Source organism: Ceratotherium simum, chromosome 26, assembly GCF_057802395.1.
Source record: "Ceratotherium simum simum isolate JZ-2026a chromosome 26, ASM5780239v1, whole genome shotgun sequence".
Lineage (NCBI taxonomy): Eukaryota > Metazoa > Chordata > Mammalia > Perissodactyla > Rhinocerotidae > Ceratotherium > Ceratotherium simum.
In genome coordinates, this window is record NC_141925.1 from 17818892 (window position 1) to 17841506 (window position 22615).

General features: G+C 35.6%; 1 protein-coding gene across 1 annotated transcript in view; it reads right to left on the reverse strand.

Moving 5' to 3' along the window:
• The window catches only part of LOC106800150 (phospholipid-transporting ATPase ABCA3-like), a 158517-nt gene that overhangs the window by 117206 nt on the left and 18696 nt on the right, over window positions 1-22615 (reverse strand). The window contains 1 exon segment of the mRNA XM_087417084.1: window positions 12927-13186. Coding sequence (XP_087273210.1) covers window positions 12927-13186 — 260 coding nt within the window.

Sequence of the window (22615 nt, forward strand, 5' to 3'; positions counted from 1 at the left end):
GTATTTTATTTCTAATATTTTGTTGAGGATTTTTGCATCTATCATCATCAGCAATATTGGCCTTTTTGTGCTGTTCTCGGCTGGTTTTGATGTCAGGGTAATGTTGGCCTCATAAAATGAGTTAGGAAGCATCCTGTCCTCTTAATATTTTTAAAAGTTTAAAAAGGATAGGTATTAAATTTTTTTTGAATGTTCAGTAGAATTCACCAGAGAAGCCATCTGGTCTTGGACTTTTGTTTTTTGGGAGGTTTTTATTACTGTTTCAATATCTTTGTGATTGGTCTATTCAGATTCTCTATTTCTTTTTGATTCAGTTTTGGGAGTTTGTATGATTCTAAGAATTTATCCATTTCTTCTAGGTTATCCAATTTGTTGGTACATAGCTTTCTATAGTATTCTCTTATAATCCTTTCTGTGTATCCTTTTCTGTGGTATCCACTGTAATTTCTCCTCTTTCATTTCTGATTTTATTTATTTGAGCCTTCTCTCTTTTTTCTTAGTGAGTCTGGCTAAGGGTTTGTCAGTTTTGTTTATCTTTTCAAAGAACCTGATCTTAGTTTCATTGATCCTTTCTATTGTTTTGTGTTTTTTTTGGTTAGGACGTTTAGCCCTGAGCTAACATCTGCTGCCAATCCTCCTCTTTTTTTCTGAGGAAGATTGGCCCTGGGCTAACATCCATGCTCATCTTCCTCTACTTTGTATGTGAGACACCTGCCACAGCATGGCTTGATAAAGGGTGCGTAGGGCCGCACCTGGGATCCGAACCTGTGAACACCGGGCTGCCGAAGTGGAGTGCGTGAACTTAACCACTACACCACCAGGCCAGCACCCCCTCTATTGTTTTTTAGTCTCTATTTATTTATTTCTTCTCTGATTTTTATTATTTCCTTCCTTCTACTGACTTTGGGCTTTGCCTGTTCTTCTTCTTCTAGTTCTTTTAGATATAGTGTAAGCCTATATATTTGTTATTTTTCCTGTTTCTTGAGGTAGGCCAGTATTGCTATAAACTTCCCTCTTAGTATCGCTTTTGCTGCACCTCATAAGTTTTGATATGCAGTGTTTCCATTTTCATTTGTCTCCAGGTATTTTTTAATTTCTCCTGTAATTTCTTCATTAATCCAAGAGCTGTTCAGTAGCATTTTATTTAGCCTCCACATATTCGTGACTTTTCCAGCTTTCCTCGTCTTTGACTTCTAATTCCATACCATTGTGGTTGGAAAAGAAGCTCGATATGATTTCAATCTTCTTAAATTTACTGAGGCTTGCTTTGTTTCTCAACATATAGTCTATCTTTGAGAATGTTCCATGTGCACTTGAGAAGAATGCATATTCTGCCACTTTGGGATGGAACGTTCTATATATATTAAGTCCGTCTGATCTAGTGTTTTACTTAAGGCCACTGTTTCCTTGTTGACTTTCTGTCTGGATGATCTCTCCATTAATGTAAGTGGAGTGTTAAAGTCCTCTACTTATTGTGTTGCTATTAATTTCTCCCTTTAGGTCTGTTAATAGCTACTGTATATACTTTGGTGTTAGATGCATATATATTAATAAGTATTATGTCTACTTGGTGAAATGTCCCTTTTATCATTATATAATGTCCATCTCTGTCTCCTGTTATCTTTTTTGTCTTGAAGTTTGCTTTGTCTGATACATATGTGGCTACACCTGCTTTCCTTTGTCTGTTATTTGCTTGGAGTATCATCTTTCATCCCTTCACTCTGAGCCTATGTTTGACTTTAGAGCTGAGATGTTTTTCCTGGAGGTAGCATATTATTGGGTCTTGTTTTTTAATTCATTCAGCCACTCTGTATCTTTTGATTGGTGAATTCACTCCATTCACATTTAGAGTGATTATTGATATATAGGGTTTAATACTGCCATTTTATCTTTTGTTTTCTGGTTGTTCTATATTTTCATTGCTTCTTTTTCCTTGTATTTCTGTCTTCCATTTCTCTTTGGTGGTTTTCTGTGATATTTTTCTCAGTTTTCTCTTTATTTATGATTTGTGACTCTGCTTTGATTTTTTTTGTGGTTACCATGAGATTTGTATAAAAGATCTCATAGATGAGATAATCTTTTTCCTGCTGCTAGCATCTTATCTCTATGTATGCAAGTTCCATCCTTTTTCTCTTCCCCTTCTATGTTTTTGTTGTCACAAATTATTCTTTTTTGTGTTGTGTTTATGATCAAATTGAAGTGGTTATAGTTATTTTTGATGCTTTCTTTCCCTTTAGCCTTTATAATTCAGTGTTTACTAACCTATTCTAATATAGAGTTCCAATTTTCTGATTCTGTCTATCGCATTGCTCAAAGCTTTGTAAACCTTAGCCTTTTTGTTTCATGTCAGAGGGCTCCTTTCAACATTTCTTTTAAGGCAGGTCTAGTGGTGATTAACTCCCTTAGCTTTTGTTTATCTGGGAAAGCTTTTATTTCTCCTTCACATCTGGAGGATAACTGCTGTAGGGAGTATTCTTGGCTGATTTTTTCTGTCTTTCAGTATTTTGAATATATCATTCTACTCTCTCCTAGCCTGTAGAGTTTCCACTGAGAAATTCACTGAAAGGATGATTGGGGTTCCTTTGTAAGTTATTTTCTTCTCTCTGTCTGCCCTTGATATTCTTTCTTTGTCATTGACTTTTGACAGTTTTAATATTATATGCCTTGGAGAACATCTTTTTGCATTGAGATAATTAGGAATTCTATTAGCTTCATGTACTTGTATATCCAGTTCCTTCCCCAGGTTTGGGAAGTTATCAGCTATTACGTCTTTGAATAAGCTGTCTTCTCCTTTCTTCCTCTATTCTCCTTCTGGGATATCTATTACCTTATGTTACTTTTCCCAATTAAGTCGGATATTTTTTGTAGAATTTCTTCATTTTTAAAAAATCTTAGTTCTCTCCTCTTGCACCTGAATCATTTATAGGTTTCTATCTTTGAGCTCACTAATTCTCTCCTCTATATATTTTTCTCTATTTTTAATGCTTTCTACTATATTTTTCATCTCATTGTGTTCTTCATCTCCATTATTTCTGTTTGGTTATTTTTTAGAGTTTCAATCTCTTTGGTGAAATACTCCTTCTGTTCATTAATTTTATTCTTGATATCATTGAACTCTTTTTCTGAGTTTTATTGGAATGCATTGAGTTTCTTCATGACAGCTATTTTGAATTCTCTGTCAGTTAGACTGTAATCTTCTGTGACTTCAAGTTTGTTTTCTGGAGAGTCATCATTTTCTTTGTGTTCTGCAGTGTTAGTTTTTCATGGTACTTGATGAGTTGATCCTCTGCTGGCACATTTGTGGTAGTAACCACCTTTCTTATCTGGGTAAGGCTTTGGTTACTTTGGTTCTAAGCTGTTTCTCATTGTATTTGAGATCCTGCACTTTCCACCTTTCACTGCCTCTGCTAGAGGCGTCATCATTGCCCTCCTTGTGCTGCTTGTGCATCTGAGGTTGTTGGTGCCTTGCTGCTTACAATGTCGCTGCCATCTCAGGTGTCACCACCAGGGTCACCAGGCTGTGAGCACTTCTGTTGCTCTGGCATCACCAGGGTCTTGCATTCCCCCACTGGCTCTTCATGGGCTCGGAGGAAGTTGCCCCATATACCACCTGCGCTGCTGCTCCCAGGTTGTCTGGGAGTGTTCACTGTACCACTGCCAGGCGCGCTGGGTTCCCAGATGTCATTGTCGCTGCTGGGGCCTGGGGACCCAGGGACTTGTATGCAGCCCCAGTCATCCTGTCCATTTTCTAACAGAGTTCATGTAGAATTAGTATCATTTCTTTCTTAAATATTTGACAGTATTCCTAGTGCAGCCATTAGGGACTGGAATGTTCTTAGTGAACAGTATTTTAAATATGAATTCAAATTCTTTAACAGGTATAGAGCTATTCAGATTACCTATTTCTTCTTGATAGCTTTGTCTTTAAAAGATTTTGTCCATTTCATCTAGCTTTTTAAATTTATTAGTATAAATGTGTTCACAATAATTTCTATCATCCTTTAACATCCATAGAATCTGTAATGATACCTGATTTCCCCCAGATATTTGAGACATGTGTTCTCTTTATTAGTCTAGAAAGAGAATTATTGTTTTCAAAAATCCGTCTTGTGCTTTGTTCATTTTCTCCATTGTTTCATATATCTAAAACTTTTTTTTTCAGTAATCAAAAATTTCCCAACAAACAGAAGTCCAGGGCCAGATGGCTTCACTGGTGAATTCTACCAAACATTAAAAGAAGAATTATTACCAATCCTTCTCAAAGTCTTCCCTAAAAATAGAAGAGGGAACACTTCCAAACTTATTTTACAAGGCCAGCATTATTCTGATACCTAAACCAGATAAGGACATCACAAGAAAGGAAAACTACAGACCAATATCCCTGATGAACACAGATGCAAAAATCCTCAACAGAATAGCAAAACCAAATGCAAGAATACATTAAAAGGATCATATACCATGATAAATTGGTATTTATTCCATGGATGTGGGGTGGTTCAACATACACAAATCAATCAATGTAATATACTACATTAACAAAATGAAAGATAAAAATCATACCATCATCTCAATAGATGCAGAAAGAGCATCAAAGTTCAGCATCCATTTATGATAAAAACTCTCAACAAAGTGCAGATAGAGGGAACATACTTCAATGTAATAAAGGTCATATATGACAAGCCCACAGCTAACATTATACTCAATGATGAAAGATGAAAGCTTTTCCTCTAAGATCAGGCATAAGACAAAGATGCACACTCTTGCACCTTTTATTCAACATAGTACTGGAAGTCCTAGCCAGAGGAATTAGGCAAAAAAAGACATAAAATGGATCTAAATTGGAAAGGAAGAAGTAAAACTGTCACTATTTGCAGATAACATGATACTATTTTTGGAAAACCCTAAAAACTGTCAGAACTAATCAACAAATTCAATAAAGTTGCAGGATATAAAATCAATATACAAAAATCTGTTGCAGTTCTATACACTAATAACAAACTATCAAAAAGGGAAATTAAGAAAACAATCTTATTTACATAAGCACCAAAAAGAATAAAATACTAGGAATAAATTTAACCAAGAGGTGAAAGACCTGTAAACTGAAAACTGTGAGAAAATGATGAAAGAAACTGAAGAAGACACAAATAAATGGAAATATATTCTGTGCTCATGGATTGGAAGAATTCATATCGTTAAAATGTCCATACTACACAAAGAATTCTACAGATTCAATGTGATTCCTATCAAATTCCCACGGCATTTTTCACAGAAATAGAACAAACAATCCTAAAATTTGTATGGAACTACAAAAAACCCCAAATAGCCAAAGCAATCTGGAGAACCTAATTTCAAACTATATTACCAAGCTATAGTAATCAAAACAGTATTGTATTAGCATAAAAACAGACATATAGATGAATGGAACAGAATAGAGAACTCAGAAATAAAGCCATGCATATATGGTTAATTAATTTATGACAAGGAAGCCAAGAATACACAATGGAGAAAGGACAGTCTCTTTAATACATAGTGTGGGAAAACTGGACAGCCACATGCGAAAGAATGAAACTAGACTACTATTCTATACCACACACAAAAATCAACTCAAAATGAATTAAAGAATTGAATGTAAGACCTGAAAAAAAAAAACTCCTAGAAGAAAACACAGGTAGTAAGCACCTTGACACTGGTCTTGATGATGATTTTTTGGATCTGACTCCAAAAGCAACAAAAGCAAAAGTAAACAAGTGGGACTACATCAAACTAAAAAGTTTCTGCACAGCAAAGAAAACCATCAACAAAATGAAATGGCAACCTACTGAATAGGAGAAAATATTTTCAAATCATATATCTGATAATATCCAAAATATATAAAGAACTCAGAAAATAGCAGAAAACCCAAAAAGTCAATTAAAAAAACAGGCAAAATATCTGAATAGACATTTTTCCAAAGAAGACATACAGGTAATATGGTCAAAGAAGACATGGCCAACAGGTACATGAAAAGGTGCTCAACATCACTAATCATCAGGAAAATGAAATCAAAACCACAATGAGATACTACTTTACATCTGTTAGAATGACTGTTATCAAAAGGACAAGAAATAACAAGTGTTGGCAAGGATGTGGAGAAAAGGGAACACTTGTACATTGTGGGTGGGAGTGTAAATTGGTACAGCCACTGTGGAAAAGAATATGGAGGTTCCTCAAAAAATTAAAAATAGAACCGCCGTATGATCCAGCAATTCCACTTCTGGTTATTTATCCGAAGAAAATGGAAAAGATATATGGACCCCCTCTCCTCCATGTTCACCACAGCATTATTTACAATAGCCAAGACATGGAAGCAACCTAAGTGGCCACTGATGGATGAATGGGTAAAGAAGATGTGGTATATAAATACAATGGAATACTATTCATTCACAAAATCTTGCCATTTGCAACAACATGGAAGGACCTTGAGGGCATTATGCTAAGTGAAATAAGTCAGAGAGAGAAAGACAAATATTATAAGAACTCACACGTGGAATCTAAACAAACAAACAAACAAGAGCCAACTCATAGATAAAGAGAAAAGATTGGTGGTTGCCCAAGGTGGGGGTTGGCAGTGGGAGAAATGGGTTAAGGTGGTCAAAAGGTACAAATTTCCAGTTATAAAATAAATAAGTCATGGGGATGTAGTGTATAGCACAGTGATTATAGTTACTAATACTGTATTGCATATTTGAAAGTTGCTAAGAGAGTAGATCTTAAAAGTCTTCATTACAAGAAAAACAATTTTTCATAAGTACCTATGGTGACAGATGTTAACTAGACTTATTGTGGTGATCATTTCATAATGTATACAAATATTGAACCATTATGTTGTACACCTGAAACTAATATGTCAATTATACCTCAATAAAATTTTTTTAAATCTTTTTTCTCTTTCTTTCATTTAAATTGCTTTTTTATAGTTTCTTTTTTTTTTTAAACAATTTTCTCAAAAAATTTTTTGTGTGTGTGAGGAAGATCAGCCCTGAGCTAACATCCATGCTAATCCTCCTCTTTTTGCTGAGGAAGACCGGCTCTGAGCTAACATCTATTGTCAATCCTCCTCCTTTTTTTCCCCCAAAGCCGCAGGAGATAGTTGTATGTCATAGTTGCACATCCTTCTAGTTGCTGTATGTGGGACGCGACCCCAGCATGGCCGGAGAAGCGGTGCGTCGGTGCACGCCCGGGATCCAAACCCGGGCCGCCAGTAGTGGAGCGTGCGCACTTAACCGCTAAGCCACTAAGCCACGGGGCTGGCCCCTTTTATAGTTTCTTAAGCAAGATGCTGAGATCATTACTCCTCTTCATTTCTAATAAAAGTTACTGAAAGCTATAAATTTACCTCAAAACTCAGATTTAGTTGTATATCAGCAACTTTGATGAGTTGTATTTTCACTATTATTCAGATTGAAATACTTTCTAATTCCTTTGTAATTTATTCTTTGATCCTTGGTTTGTTGTTAAGTTTGTTGTTTACCAAAATACTGGGGATTTTCTAGACATCATATTGTTATTGATTTTTAATTTTTATTCCATTATTATCAGAAAAATGTACTTCGGATTATTTCAATGCTTTTAAGTTTATTGAGATTTGTTTTATGGCTTAACATATCATCTATTTCCATATATTTGGATTTTTTCTAAATATATTAGTCTTATTGAATCTGTAATTTAATTTCATTTTGACGAGAGAACATACTCTCTATTACTTCAAGTATCTGGTCTATCCAGTGTACTTGAAAACAATGTGTATTCTGCAATTGTCAGGTATAGTGTTATACAAATATTACTTAGGTTAAGGCAGTTGAGACTCACTTTAGATCCAAAGACACAAGTTGAAGTGAAAAGGTGGAAAAAGATATTCTATGCAAGTGGTAAGCAAAAGAGAGCCAGGGTAGCTATACTACTATCAGAGAAAATAGACTTAAATAACAAATGTTACAGGTGAGAAAGAAAGACATTGTAAGTTGAAAAAAGGGTCAATTAACCACAAAGATATAACAATTATAACATGTATGCACCAAACATTAGAACTCCAAAATATAAGATTCAAAAATTACAGAATTAAAGGGACAAAGAGTTCTACAACAATAGCTGGAGACTTCAGCACACCACTTTCAATAATGGATTGAACAACCGGACAGAAGATCAATAAAGAAATAGAGGACTTGAAAAATACCATAAACCAACTGGACCTTACTGACAGATACAGAACATGCCACCCAACAACAGCAGAATACACATTTTTCTCAAGAATGCATGGGATGTCTCCAGGATAGATGGTATGTTATGCCACAAAACAAGTCTTACTAAAAAGACTGAAATCATAAAAAGTATCTTTTCTGATGACAACAGAATGAAACCAGAAATCAATAACAAAAGGAAAATTCAAAAATTCAAAATATTTGGAAGCAACACATTCTTAAACAACCAATGGGTCAAAGAAGAAATAACAAAAGAAAGTAGAAAATACTTTGAGACAAATGAAAACAAAAACACAAGATAACAAAACGTACAGGATGCAGTGAAAGCAGTGCTCAGAAGAAAATTTACAGATATAAACACTTACACTAACAAAGAAGAAACATCTCAAATCAACAATCTAAATTCACACCTTAGAGAACTGAGAAAGAAGAGAAAACTAAGCCCAAGCTAGCAGAAGGAAGGAACTAATAAAGATCAAAGTAGAGAAATAAAATAGATAATAAACAATAGAGAAAATCAATTAAACCAAAAGTTAGTTCTTTGAAAATATCAATAAAATTGATAAACTTTTAGCCAGAATGACTAAAAAAATGAGAGAAGACTCAAATTACTAAAACCACAAATGAAACTGGGGACATTACTTCTAATTTTACAGAAATAAAAAGGATTATTAGAGCACACTATGAACAACTGTATGCCAAAAAATTGGATAACCTAGTTGAAATGGACAAATTCCTAGAAACACATAACCAAGACTGAATCATGAAGAAATAGAAAATCTGAGCAGATCAATAATGAGTAAGGAGATCAAATCAGCAATCAAAACCTCCCAACAAAGAACATCCCTGGACCAGAAGCCTTTACTGGTGAATTCTATCAAACATTTTCTTTTTTTTTTTTTGTGAGGAGATCAGCCCTGTGCTAACATCTGCCCATCCTCCTCTTTTTTTGCTGAGGAAGACTGGCCCTGGGCTAACAGCTGTGCCCATCTTCCTCTACTTTATATGGGACACCGCCACAGCATGGCTTGCCAAGCAGTGCGTCAGTGCACGCCTGGGATCTGAACCAGCAAACTCCAGGCCGCCACAGCGGAGGGCGCGCACCCAACGGCTTGCGCCACCGGGCCGACCCTCTATCAAACATTTTAAGAAGAATAAACAACAATCCCTCTCAAACTCTTCCAAAAAATTGAAGAGGAGGGAACTCTTCCTAACTCATTCTTATGAGGCCAGGATTGCCCTGATAACAAAGTCAGACAGATAACACAAGAAAAGAAACTACACAGACCAATATCTCTTCTGAATACTGATGCAAAAATCCTCAACAAAATAGTGGCAAACTGAATTCAGCAGCATATTAAAAAGATTATATGTCATAGGATTTATTCCTGGAATGCAAGGAGGGTTCAACATTCAAAATCAATGTAATACACCACATTCAGAGAGTTAGGTTTGGAAAAAACACACAATCATCTCAACTGATGAAGAAATTCAGAGACTGATAAAACATTCACCAAACTAGGAATAGATGAAAATTTCCTCAATATAACAAAGGCCATATATAAAAATCTACAGCTAACACCATATTCTTTCACTTAAAATCAGGAAAAAGGCAAGGACACTAGCTTTTGCAGCTTCAATTCAAAATAGTATTGGAAGTTCTAATCAGAGCAACCAGGAAAGAAAAAGAAATAAAAGGCATTCAAATTGGAAAGGAAGAAGTAAAAGTATCCCTGTTTGCAGATGATATGATCTTATACGTAGCAAATGCTAAAGATCTGACACACCAAAAAGTTAGAATTAATAAGTGATTCATCAAAGTAGGAGGATACAAAGGCAACACGAACAAATAAGTTGAATTTCTATACAATACCCATGAGCAATCTGAAATGGATATTAGGAAAACAATTCCATTTATAATAGCATCAAAAAGAACAAAATACTTAGGAATTAACTAAGGAGATGAAAGACTTAATACAACGAAAACAATGAAAAGTGAAAGATCTGCACATTGTTGAGGCCAACATACTCACCAGACTTGACAATTACAATAGACTGACAGTACCAAATGTTGAAGATACAGAGAAAATAAAATTTTCACACATTGCTAATGGAAGTGTAAACTGGTAGAACTTTATTGGCAAACTTTGGCATTAACTACTAAAGTCAAATATGTATAACCTAACATTCAGCAGAAAATACAAGTATAAAATGTTTATTACTTATAATAGTCAAACTCCAAACACCAAAAGAAAGTGGATAAATAGTGATAGTCATACTATGGAATCTTAAAACTCATAGAACTCAATGAATATAAATGAACTACAGCTACATATTTAGCTGAATGAATCACACAGACAGAATATAATATAGTGCATGATTCCATTTATATCAAGTTCAAGAACAGGCAAAACTAACTCATCATATTAGAAATTTGGTTAGTGTATACTTTTAGGAAGATGTTTTGGGGGCTGCACAAGCAGATTTCTAGAGTGTTGGCAGTGTTTTATCTCTTAACAGGGTCATGATGAAATGAGCATACTTTAAGATAAATCCATTCAACTGTACTACTGTAGTTTGAATGTTCGTGTCCCCTCAAAATTCATACATTGAAAACCTAATCCCCAATGTGATAGCACTTTGAGGTGGGGCCTTTGAGAGGTGATTAGGTGATGAGAGCAGAGCCCTCATGAATGGGATTAGTGCCCTCATAAGAGGCCTAAGAGATGCTCTCTCGCTCCTTCCACCATGTGAGGAGACAGGGAGAAGGTGTCAGCTATAAACCACAAAGTGGGTTCTCACCAGACACTGAATCTGCTGGCATCTTGATCTTGGACTTCTCAGCCTCCAGAACAGTGAGAAATAAATTTCTGTTGTTTATAAGCTTCCCAGTTTATGGTTTTTTTGTTACAGCAGCCTGAATGGACTAAAATTCATACACTTATGATTTGTGCACTTTTCTGTGTGTATGTATGATATACTTCAATGAAAATTTTTTTAATGAAAAATAAATAAGTCATATAGTTGATGTTTGTGTATGATGTTCTGGGGACTCAAAGGAAAAACTGTTAAATCATAATTGAGAATTAAAGAGAGATATCAACAAAGAGACGGCAGCTATAAAAGCTGAGGCAAGTAAGTTAACTGTGTGTTCACCAATCAGAAGAGAGAGAGACAGGCATTACAGGCAGAGGATCAGAAACATAAAGGAAGGTTCAAAACAAGCCATTCGTTTTGGCTGGAAGAAAAGGTATTTAGGTTTTCTTGCTCTCGACCAAGACCCAATCCTAGAGGGAACTACAAGAGGTCCTTTAGAAAAGAAAAAATCTCAGAGATTAGAAATTGGTTTAAAAAAATCATAGAATCATAGAACCATGGAACTGAATTGTATCTAAATTCATCTAGACAGAATTCCACAAGCCCAGTTGATTATTTCTTTGTAGCTCACCTTCTTCCAGAGTGGTAGGGTTTTGGCATTTAAACTCTATCTGTAAACAACAATAACCAAAAAAATGAGAAATGGGTAGGCGCCTAATATTAGAAAATGTATATACTTAAATGGATTTTATTCAGCAGGCAATAAAGATAAACAAATTCCCCAAATTTATTTATAGTCATCTGTGTTACAGGAAAATTACCTAACAACAATGTACAAGGTAGATCAAGAGGAGAGATAATGGGTAAGGAAACATGTGACAAGAGCCCAGAGTGAGAAGAGCTAGATAGTTGAGAAACAATGTAGCCTGATCTGTAAAGTGGTGTTGCCACTAATAAAAGAAAGAAAATGACATGACTTATGATTACAGAAACGAGATAAATAAAATGAAGAGACCACTGATATTAACAACTACAGCCAACAGCTATTGAGCACTCATTATGTGCAAGGCACTGTACTAAACACTCGAGATGTATTTCCTCCTTTACAGCTCACAATAGTAGGTCTAGGTGATTTCAAGGTGATAATTTTTCACATAAAATCTTGGTTAATATCATGACAGCCCTGCAAATTAGGTATTATTATACTCAATTTCCATCTGAGAAAATAAGCTAGAAAAGTAATACGACATATCACAGAGTCAATAAGTAATAGACATAGGATTCAAACCTATGATTTATCAGAGTCTTTGAAACAAAGTAGGTAATAAATAAATAAATATTGAATAAATCATTGGTTAAATGGATGAAGACTGGATTTTGAACTACAGAGCCTCTGGCCATAACACAACATGCTCTCTACCAAGACACAATTCTAGAGGGGGACTATAAGAGGTCATTTAGAAAAAAAAATTCAGATAGAAATTGGAAAAAATACTCACAAAATTATAGAACCCTGGAATTGAATTGTGTTTAAATTCATTTAGACATAATTCCACAAACCCAATTGATTATTTCTTTGTAGCTCACCTTATTCCAGAGAGATTTTAGGGCATCTGACATTTAAATTCTATCTGTAATATTCTTGTGAAGTAGTCTTATAGAAATAAAACTAAAAACCAAACCAAGAATTCCAATAAAAACAACATTTTAGAAAATTGCCAAGAGATGTAAGTGCTCACTTGTTGGCTGCTACTGAAATGTAATCCACCAGTGCTGAGTGGGTAGAAAGAATCCAACCCTCCACAAAACTTTGCCCTACAGACCCAACGTTTTCTAGAGAAGCTATATATACTACAAGAAAAGTGGAGTTACCTTCAATCGATTTTCCTTTTCCCACACAACAGACTGAATGAGGATAAGATGATTCATAGAAAAGATAAATAAGATTACTAAAGGGATGAAAACATTTAAAAAGGTAAAGAAGTAATCATGATAATATACTGGGTATGGAAATCTCTGAACAAAAACGGAGACATCTTTGAACAGCTTTTGTGCAGCTATGCGGTTATGATATTTCATGATGGCCTTATCCAAGGCATGTTGCATGACCAGGAACCCTTCAGTGATGTACCCTAAATGAGAAAACAAGGATTGCTAAGTACAATAGGACAAGAAATAGCTGAGCTGAGCAAAGAAAAAGGTAATTAAAGTATTTCAAACACAAACAACAAAGTTAATTGTTGTACTGAAGTCCTTCTCATAGTCTAAATTTCGGCGAGCAGCTATCATGGTTTCCCCACATGAATACATAATAAATAATTTTTAAAAGGATCCTAATTTCCAGCTTCCCAGAAGTAAGATATTAAGTGAAATTATAGAGCTGCTTTCTGCAATTTCAATCAACTGAACGAGAATTGAATTAATTATTAGATAGGTAAAGACTCTGATTCTGTACCCCTGACATTTGAAAAATTTAATGAAGCTCATACTGAGTGTTATATAAGCTGATGTCCTCTCAGGTAGTGCTACCCAGTGTGGTCCTTGCATCTGTGCCAGCGTGCAAATAGCTTCTCACTGGTACATGAGTTTAGTGTAGAAATTAAGAGCAAACACTTAAAAACTTTTATAGAAATTTGGCATTGCTATGACATCTAAAAATTGATTTTTCTATTAATCTATACAAGCCCTTTATATATTCTGAATGTGAATCTTGTCATATTTTCTCCCCTCTGAATCGTGCCTTTGTATTTTTAATAGTGTCTTTCATGAGAAGTATTTAATTTTAATAAAGTTCAATTTATCAATTTTTTCTTTTATAGTAAATTCTTTTTGTGTCCTAATAAATCATTGCCTACCTCAAAGTCATGAGGATACTCTCAAGAATTTTGTTATAGAAGCTTTATAATGTTAGCTTTTACATTTAGATTTATGATCATCTTGAATTAACTAATTTTGTGTAGGTAGGAGTTAGTGATCAAGATTCATTCTTTCCATATGGATACCAAGTTATTCCATCACAATTTGTTCAAAAGATTTCCTCTCCTCAGTGAATTGTACTGGCATCTTCCTGGAAAATCAGGTAACTGTGTGTATGAGTCTATTTCCAGACACCTCATTCTTTCTATTGGTCTATTTGTTCATCTTTATACCTATATGGCAATGTCTTAATAACTATAGATTTACAGTAAGTCTTGAATGTTCTCCAACATTATTATTCCTTTTCAAGATTATTTTACTTAATCCAGACTCTTTTCATTTCCATATAAATTTTAGAATAAGTTCGCCAATTTCTTCAAAAAATCCTGCTGGAATTTTCACTGTGACTGTATTCACTCAATAGATCAATTTTGGGAGAACTTACAGCCTAACAATTTTGAATCATCCAATCAATGAGGTTAAGATATCTCATCATTTGTTTAGGTGTTTTAAAATTTTCTCTCAGAAATGTTTTGTTGTTTTGGTGTAGATTTATAATTTATTTTTGTACTGTCTTTGTATCTTGGGATTTTACTAAATTAACATTATTTGTAGTAATTTTTTGTTAATTTCTTCATAATTATCTGTATACATGATTCTGTCAACTGCCAATAAAGATAATTTCACTCCTTCCTTTCTAAAATTTATGCCTTTTATTTCATTTTCTTTTTCTGGTACAGGCTAGGACTTCCAGTAATATGCTGAACAGAATTGATAAGAGTGAACATCTTTGTTTTATTCCTGATATTAGGGTGGAAATGTTGACTATTTCACTAGTAAGCTACAAATTTCTCACACATGTATTTTATCAAATTGAGAAAATTCATTTTGTTGTTACTTTGGTTTGGAGAGTTTTTTAAATATACTTTTTTATTTTGGAAAAAAGAAACTAATCTTACAGCAAAGTTGCAAATTTAGTACAGAGAGTCCTATAGACCATGCATTCTCAACAGGGGGTTATACCACCTCAAGCGGGCAGTAGTACATAAAACAGATCTACAGTATATCTGCGGTATTAAAATTTCATGAGGGGAGCAATTAGGGGGAAAAATATCTAAAAAGGTTCCCTAGAAGGGCAATAATGAAGAAAAGATTGGGAAATATCGCTGTATACCCTGCACCCAGCTTCCCTAATATTACATCTTACATTACCATGGTACATTTGTCAAAACTAAGAAATTAACATTGGCACAATACAATTTCTAATTTATACAGAATTTATTCGGATTTCACCAGTTTTCCCCCCAAAGTCATTTTTTTCTGTTCCAGGATCCCATCCAGGATACTATATTTCATTTAGTTGTCATGTCTCCATAGTCTCCTCTGATCTGTGAAAGTTTATCATTCTTTCCTTGTTTTTCATGACCTTGAGAGTTTTAAAAAATACTGGTCAGGTATTTTGGAGAATGTTCCACAAATTGGGTTAGTCTGATGTTTTTTCAAAACTGGAGTTTTGAGTTTTGGGGAAGGATACCACAGAAGTGAAGTGCCTTCTTCATCAAATTTTATCAGGGAATATTTGATTTCAACATGACATCACTAGACTTGATTAAAGTGGTGTTTGCCAGTTTCTCTATTGTTAACTTACTATTTTCCCCTTTCTATGATCTATTCTTTGGAAGAACGTCATTATGTGTTGCCCACTTAATGGGGAGGGGAATTAAGCTACATCTTCTGAAGGGAGGAGTATCTACCTATATTATTTGGAATTCTTCTATAAGTAACATTTGTCCATTCCCATCCATTTATTTATTCAATCATTTGTTTATATCAATATGGAATCACTGAGATTTATTTTACTCTTGGGGTTATAATCAGTGTTGTTATTTTTTTCCAGTTTTATTGAGATATAATTGACCTATAACATTGTGTAAGTTTAAGGTGTACAACGTGTTGATTTGATACACTTATATATTGCAAAAGATTACCATCATAGCATTAGCTAACACTTCCACTCCATTACGTAATTGAAATTTCTTTTTTGTGGTGAAAACATTTAATATCTACTCTCTTTGGAACTTTCAAGTATATAATACAGTATTATTAGCTATAAACACCATGCTGTACATTAGATCCCCAGAACTTGTAATCTTATATTGGAAATTTGTACCCTTTGACCAATATCTCCCCATTTTCCCCACCTCCCAGTCCCTGGTAACCATCACTCTACTCTCAGTTTCTCTGAGTTTGGCTTTTATAGATTCCACATATAAGTGGTATCATGCAGTATTTGTCTTTCTCTGACTTATTTCATGTAGCATGATGCCCTCAAGCTTCATCCAAGTCATCCTTCCTGGACTTTGACGACACAAGTGTTAGATCTTTCACTATAGTTCCACAGCACCCTGAGGCTCTGTTCCATTTTTTTTTTCAATCTACTTTTACTCTGTTGTTCAGTTTGTGGTAATTTCTATTGTTCTCTCTTCCAATAAGTGGTTCTTTCATCTTCCCCTCCATTTTGTTTTTGAGCCCACTCATTGAGCTTTTTATTTCAGTTATTATATTTTTCAGTTCTAATATTTCCATTTGATTCTTCTTTATATCTTCCATTTCTTTGCTAAGATTTTCTATTCATTTCTTTGCTAAGATTTTCTATTCATTTGCTGAGGCTTTCTCTTTTTTTCAGGCATGTTCATAATTGTTCATTGAAGCATTCTATCATGGCTGTTTTAAAATCTTTGCCAGATAATTATAATATCTCTGTCATCTTGATATTAACATCTATAGTGGGTTGAGTGGTGGCTCTTCAAAAGATATGTACACATCCTAACCCTCAGTGCCTGTGAATGTGACTTTATTTGGAAAAAGAGTCTTTGCAGACATAATTAAGGATCTCAAAATAACATGAACCAGAATTATCTGGATAGGCCCTAAATCCAATGACAAGTGTCCTTAAAAGAGACAGAAGGGGAGAAGACAGAGAGGAAAAGACCACGTGAAGATGGAGGCATAGAGTGGAGTTATGCATCCACAAGCTGAGGAATGCCTGGAGCTATCAGAAGCTGGAAGAGGCAAGAACGAATTCTCTCATACAGCTTTCAGAAGGTGTTTGGCTGTGCCAACATCTTGATTTCAGACTTCTGGCCTTAGAACTATGAGAGAATGAATTTCTATTATTTTGAGCCACCCAGTTTGTGCTAATTTGTTTTGACAGCCATAGGAAACTAATACAGCATCTACTGATTGTCTTCTTTCTTTTAGTTTGAGATTTTCCTGGTTCTTGTTACGATGAGGAATTTTCAACTGAAACCTGGACCTTTTAATACTATGTTTTGAAAATCTGGATCTTATTTATTTTTTTATTTTTTGGTGAGGAAGATTAGCCCTAAGCTAACATCTGTTGCCAATCCTCCTATTTTTGCTGAGGAAGCTTGGCCGTGGGCTAACGTGCCCATCTTCCTCTCCTTTACATGTGGGACGCCTGCCACAGCATGGCTCAATAAGTGGTGCGTAGGTCCACACCCAGGATCTGAACCTGCAAAACCAGGGCTGCTGAAGTGGAGCATGCGAACTTAGTCGCTACGCCACCAGGCCGTGGATTTTATTTAAACCTTCCGTTTTAGCTGGATTTCTCTGACATGGCTCCAGCACAGAATGGGGGGTGCTCCCTCATTACTACCAGATGGAAGTAGAAGTTGAGGTTCCCTACTTGGCCTCCAGGGATGCCCAAGATAGAGGTCTCCTTGTTACTACTGGGTCAGGGAGGGGGTCCTAGCTCCCCATTTGGTCTCACTGACACCATAATGGGGGTGCCCTCATTACTGCTTGGCAATGGTGAATGTCCTGACTTTCCACTATGTCTCCACTGACTCCACTCAGTGAGAAGGGAGAAGAGCACTTCATTACTGCCAGGTAGGAGTGGAAGTCTTAACTCCCCACTAACACTGAGGTGGAGGAGGCTTATTAGAAGCCAGTAGGGTTGAAGGTCCCACCTCCCTAATTGGCCTTCTCTGACAGGTGGAGCTGTTGGGGCATTTTGTTACAGTTTCACAAAAGTAGAAGTCTAGGCTCTCCATTTGTCTTTTGCTGCCATGGGTAGCGATGGGTTCATGGTTTTTTCTGTCATATTTGGCTGGAGTAGAGTAGTTGATGTTTAAAAGTTTTCTGTCTTGCTGGCTGCCACTTTCCTGGCCCTTTGCAGGCTTCTGTTGGGATTTCTTGTCTGCACTTGTTGACATTACTGGGTTGCTGGCTTCTTCAGCTTCAAGTCTTGGATATAAGAAGCAAAGAGGTTTTTTCTATTAAATGAAAGAATTGGAGGGGCCAACCTGGTGGCACAAGCAGTTAAGTGCACGCGCTCTGCTGCTGTGGCCTGGGCTTCGCCGGTTCAGATCCCGGGCGCGCACCGATGCACCGCTTGGCAAGCCACGCTGTGGTGGCGTCCCATATAAAGTGGAGGAAGATGGGCACAGATGTTAGGCCAGGGTCAGTCTTCCTCAGCAAAAAAGAGGAGGATTGGATTGGACTGGAAGTAGAAAGAGGGTAGGTCAATCAGAATATGCGTGACAGAGAACACTGAATACAAGAACACAGAAATAAGTTGGGTTTTTCAGGAATTATTTGACATAAAATAGTGCATCCAAGCCTTAGAAAGAAAATCCTCTCCAATGAGTAGAAATAAAGATGCACAACAAAAGAAAATGTATAAAGAGTGGGTTGGGGGTATTTAAATTTGGGGTTCTGTTACATTAACAATTAATAAACCTGAACTACAAAAATGAATAGAATTTCACTGAAGAAATTCAACGATATATAAATAATGAAAAGAGAAAAGTTTGGCTTTTGATAAATATTATAATTGTGAATGTTTCAAGTTTCCTCTTTTTATATCACCCAGAAAATTTGTTTTTAATTAAAAATATTTATGAAGTTTTATGAATAAAGCATTGGCAGCTTAGAAGTTAAAAAAAAAAAAAAGAAGCAAAGAGGAAATCCAGGGAATTTATCACCATAATGTTCCTTGGGTCCAGAGGTCTCAGCTGATCTGGCTTCTTCTTTCCACTTTTTAGAGTCTTCCTATGATTGTTTTATATATACTGTCCAGGGTTTATATTATACTGAGTGATACAAACAGGGGAAAGTAAGCTTACACCATCTTCCCAGAAGTAGAAGCCTTCAACCACTAGATATTGTCCCAGAGCTCTTGGATATGCTATTCTTTTATTATTTCATTTGACCTATCTTCCTGCTCACTAGTTTTTCTCCTTGGCCATTTTGCGTCTATTGATGAGCCATTAAACATTGTTCATCTTTGTTACTTTTTTTTCCCCACTTCTAGCATTTCCTTTTGATTCTTATAGTTTTCACCGCTCTGCTGAAATTGCCCGTCTGATCTGGCGTGTTGTTTACCTTTTCCATTAGAGATTTTAACATATTAATCAAAGTTATTTTAGATTCCCTACTTGATAGTTCCAAGTTCTGTGTCATATCTGAGTCTGGGTCTGATGATAGCTTTATATTTTCAGATTGTGTTTTTTCTTACCTTTTTATATGCCTCATAATTTTTTGTTGAGAGTCAGACATGTGGTATAATACAGTAGACAGGGAAGTAAACATTTAGAGATAAACATGCTTTTCCTTATGCCAGTACTGTAGTATGGGAGTTTCTGTTAATCCAGTCAGGAGTGGGGCTGGAGTTTGAAGTTTGCTGTTGTCAGAGTAACCCTCAGTGCATCACTTCTGGCTTCAAATTCCCCCAGTGATACTTAATGTTCAGGGTTTGGGCTAATTTGTCAGAAGGTTTGCCAATTCTGCTCCTCTCTTGGCTTTAGGTCTTCACTCTATGCTGCTCCTCAGAGAGAACCTGTATCTTGCAGCTCGCCCAGCTATATTCCACAGTAATTTTCATCTCACAATTGTTAGTGTGGTGTTGATGGACAGGGAAAGCGGTACTCTCTGGTGTACTGACTAATCTCAGTCTTAGGCTTGGCAGTGAAACTGGGTCTCATGAGTACAGTCTTTACAAGTCCTCCTGCCTCTCCTCTGGCTATACTTGTAGGCCTAGCACACTTTCATCCTCTCTCTCAAGTGTAGAACTTTTTATTTTTTTTCTAGTTCCTTTCCCCAGACGCAATGGTTTTCCATAAGTGCCTTAAGATAACTTTTTTCTTTTGCCCTTCTCCTGGCAGATCAAGATTTTGGTTCTGGTCGGGGAATAGTGAAGATGGGCAGAGTTTCAGCACTAGCTGCTATTCCTCTACTCTAGCCAGCAACATGGTGAGCCTTTCTCAAGATTCTCCCTAATCTTTCCTGTGGGGACCAGTTTTCCCAGCTTCTACTTGCTGCACACATAGTACTGATGCTCCTTTCAGCTCTCTACATTTCCAAGATGAAACAAGATGTTTGCGATTTTTTTTCATCATGACGGAGTGTAAAATGCTTGTTAACCATCTATTAAGATGCCTAAATTATCTTTTTTTTTCCAGGTTGTTTTTTGCATCTACGTTCATGAATAAGAGCAGTCTATAAATTTTCTTTTTCTTTTTTTTAATTGACGTAACATTGGTTTATAACATTATATAAATTTCAGGTGTACCTCATATTTCGATTTCTGTGCATATTACATCAAGTTCACCACCCAAAGACTAATTAACATCCATCACAATACACATGTGCCTAATCTCCTCTTTTACCCCCATCCCACCTCCCTTCTCCTCTGGTAACCACCAATCCAATCTCTGTCTCCATGTGTTTGTTTGTTGTGTTTTTACCTTCTATTTATGAGTGAGATCATACAGTATTTGACTTTCTCCCTCTGACATTTCACTTAGCATAATACCCTCAAGGTCCATCCGTGTTGTCACAAATGGCAAGATTTCATCTATTTTATGGCTGAGTAGTATTCCATTGTGTATGTATACCACATCTTCTTTATCCATCCGTCCCTTGATGGGCACCTAAGTTGCTTCAAAGTTTTGGCTATTGTGAATAATGCCACAATGAACATAGGGTGCATATATCTTCATGCCTTCGTGTTTTCATGTTCTTTGCATAAATACCCAGCAGCTCAATAGCTGTGTGTATGGTAGTTCTATTCTTAACTTTTTGAGGAATCTCCATACTGTTTTCCACAGTGGCTGCACCAGTTTGCACTCCCACCAGCAGTGTATGCGAGTTCTCTTTTCTCCACATCCTCTCCAACACTCGTTATTTCTTGTCATGTTAATTATAGCCATTCTGATAGGCATGAGATGGTATCTCATTGTAGTTTTGATTTGCATTTCCCTGATAGTTAATGATGTTGAACATCTTTTCATGTGCCTGTTGGCCATCTGTATATCTTCTTTGGAAAAATGTTCAGATCTTTTGCCCATTTTTTAATTGGGTTGTTAGTTTTTTTTTTGTTGAGTTGTATGAGTTCTTTATATATTTTGGATATTAACCCCTTATCAGATATATGGTTTGCAAATATCTTCTCCCAATTGTTAGGTTGTCTTTTCATTTTGTTGATGGTTTCCTTTGCTTTGCAGAAGCTTATGACGTAGTTTGATATAGTCCCATTTGTTTATATTTTCTTTTGTTTCCCTTGCCTGGTGAGACATGATATTCGAAAAGATGCTGCTAAGACCGATGTCAAAGAGCGTACTGCCTATATTTTCTTCTAAGAGTTTTATGGTTTCAGGTCTTACATTCAAGTCTTTAATCCACTTTGAGTTAATTTTTGTGTATGGTGTAAGATAACAGTCTACTTTCATTCTTTTGCATGTGGCTCTCCCATTTTCCCAACATCATTTATTGAAGAGATTTTCCTTTCTCTATTGTATGTTCTTGGCTCCCTTGTTGAAAATTAGTTGTCCGTAGATGTGTGGGTTTATTTCTCGGCTCTTGATTCTGTTCCATTGATCTTTGTGTCTGTTTTTGTACCAGTACCATGCTGTTTTGATTACTATAGCTTTGTAGTATATTTTCAAATCAGGGAGTGTGATACCTCCAGCTTTGTTCTTTTTTCTCAGGATTCCTTTGGCTATTTTGGGTCTTTTGTTGTTCCATACAAATTTTAGGATTCTTTATTCTACTTCTGTAAATATGTCATTGCCTATATCATCTTTACATTTTATTCTGTGAGTGTATTAAACATCATTGATTTCTTCAAATTTAAAACCAACCTTGATTTCCTGGGATAGAGCTTACTAGTCATTATGTTATTGTTTTTATATATTGCTGAATACAATTCCTAGTATTTGTTAAATATTTTTATTTCTATGTTAATGATAGATATTGATCTACAATTCTTCTTTTAAGATCCCGCGAGTTTGTATTAAGGTTATGATTATCTCCTAAAGCAATTTGGGAGGTTTTCCCTCTTCCTCTTGTCTCTGAATTTGTGTGTGAACTTCTTAAGTGTTTGACAGAATTCACCAGTGATACAACTTGGGCCTCCTCATATTTTGGGGGGAATATTTTTAATTATACAGTCAATAATATTGCAGATATAGGGCAATTAACATTTCATATTTCTTCTTATGTGAATTTTATATGTTGTGTTTTATTCATGGTAATTATGTCACAAGTTGTAAATAATGATATAAAATTCTTTATTAATAAAGAATATACATATGTCTATTATATTTACATTTATATATTTA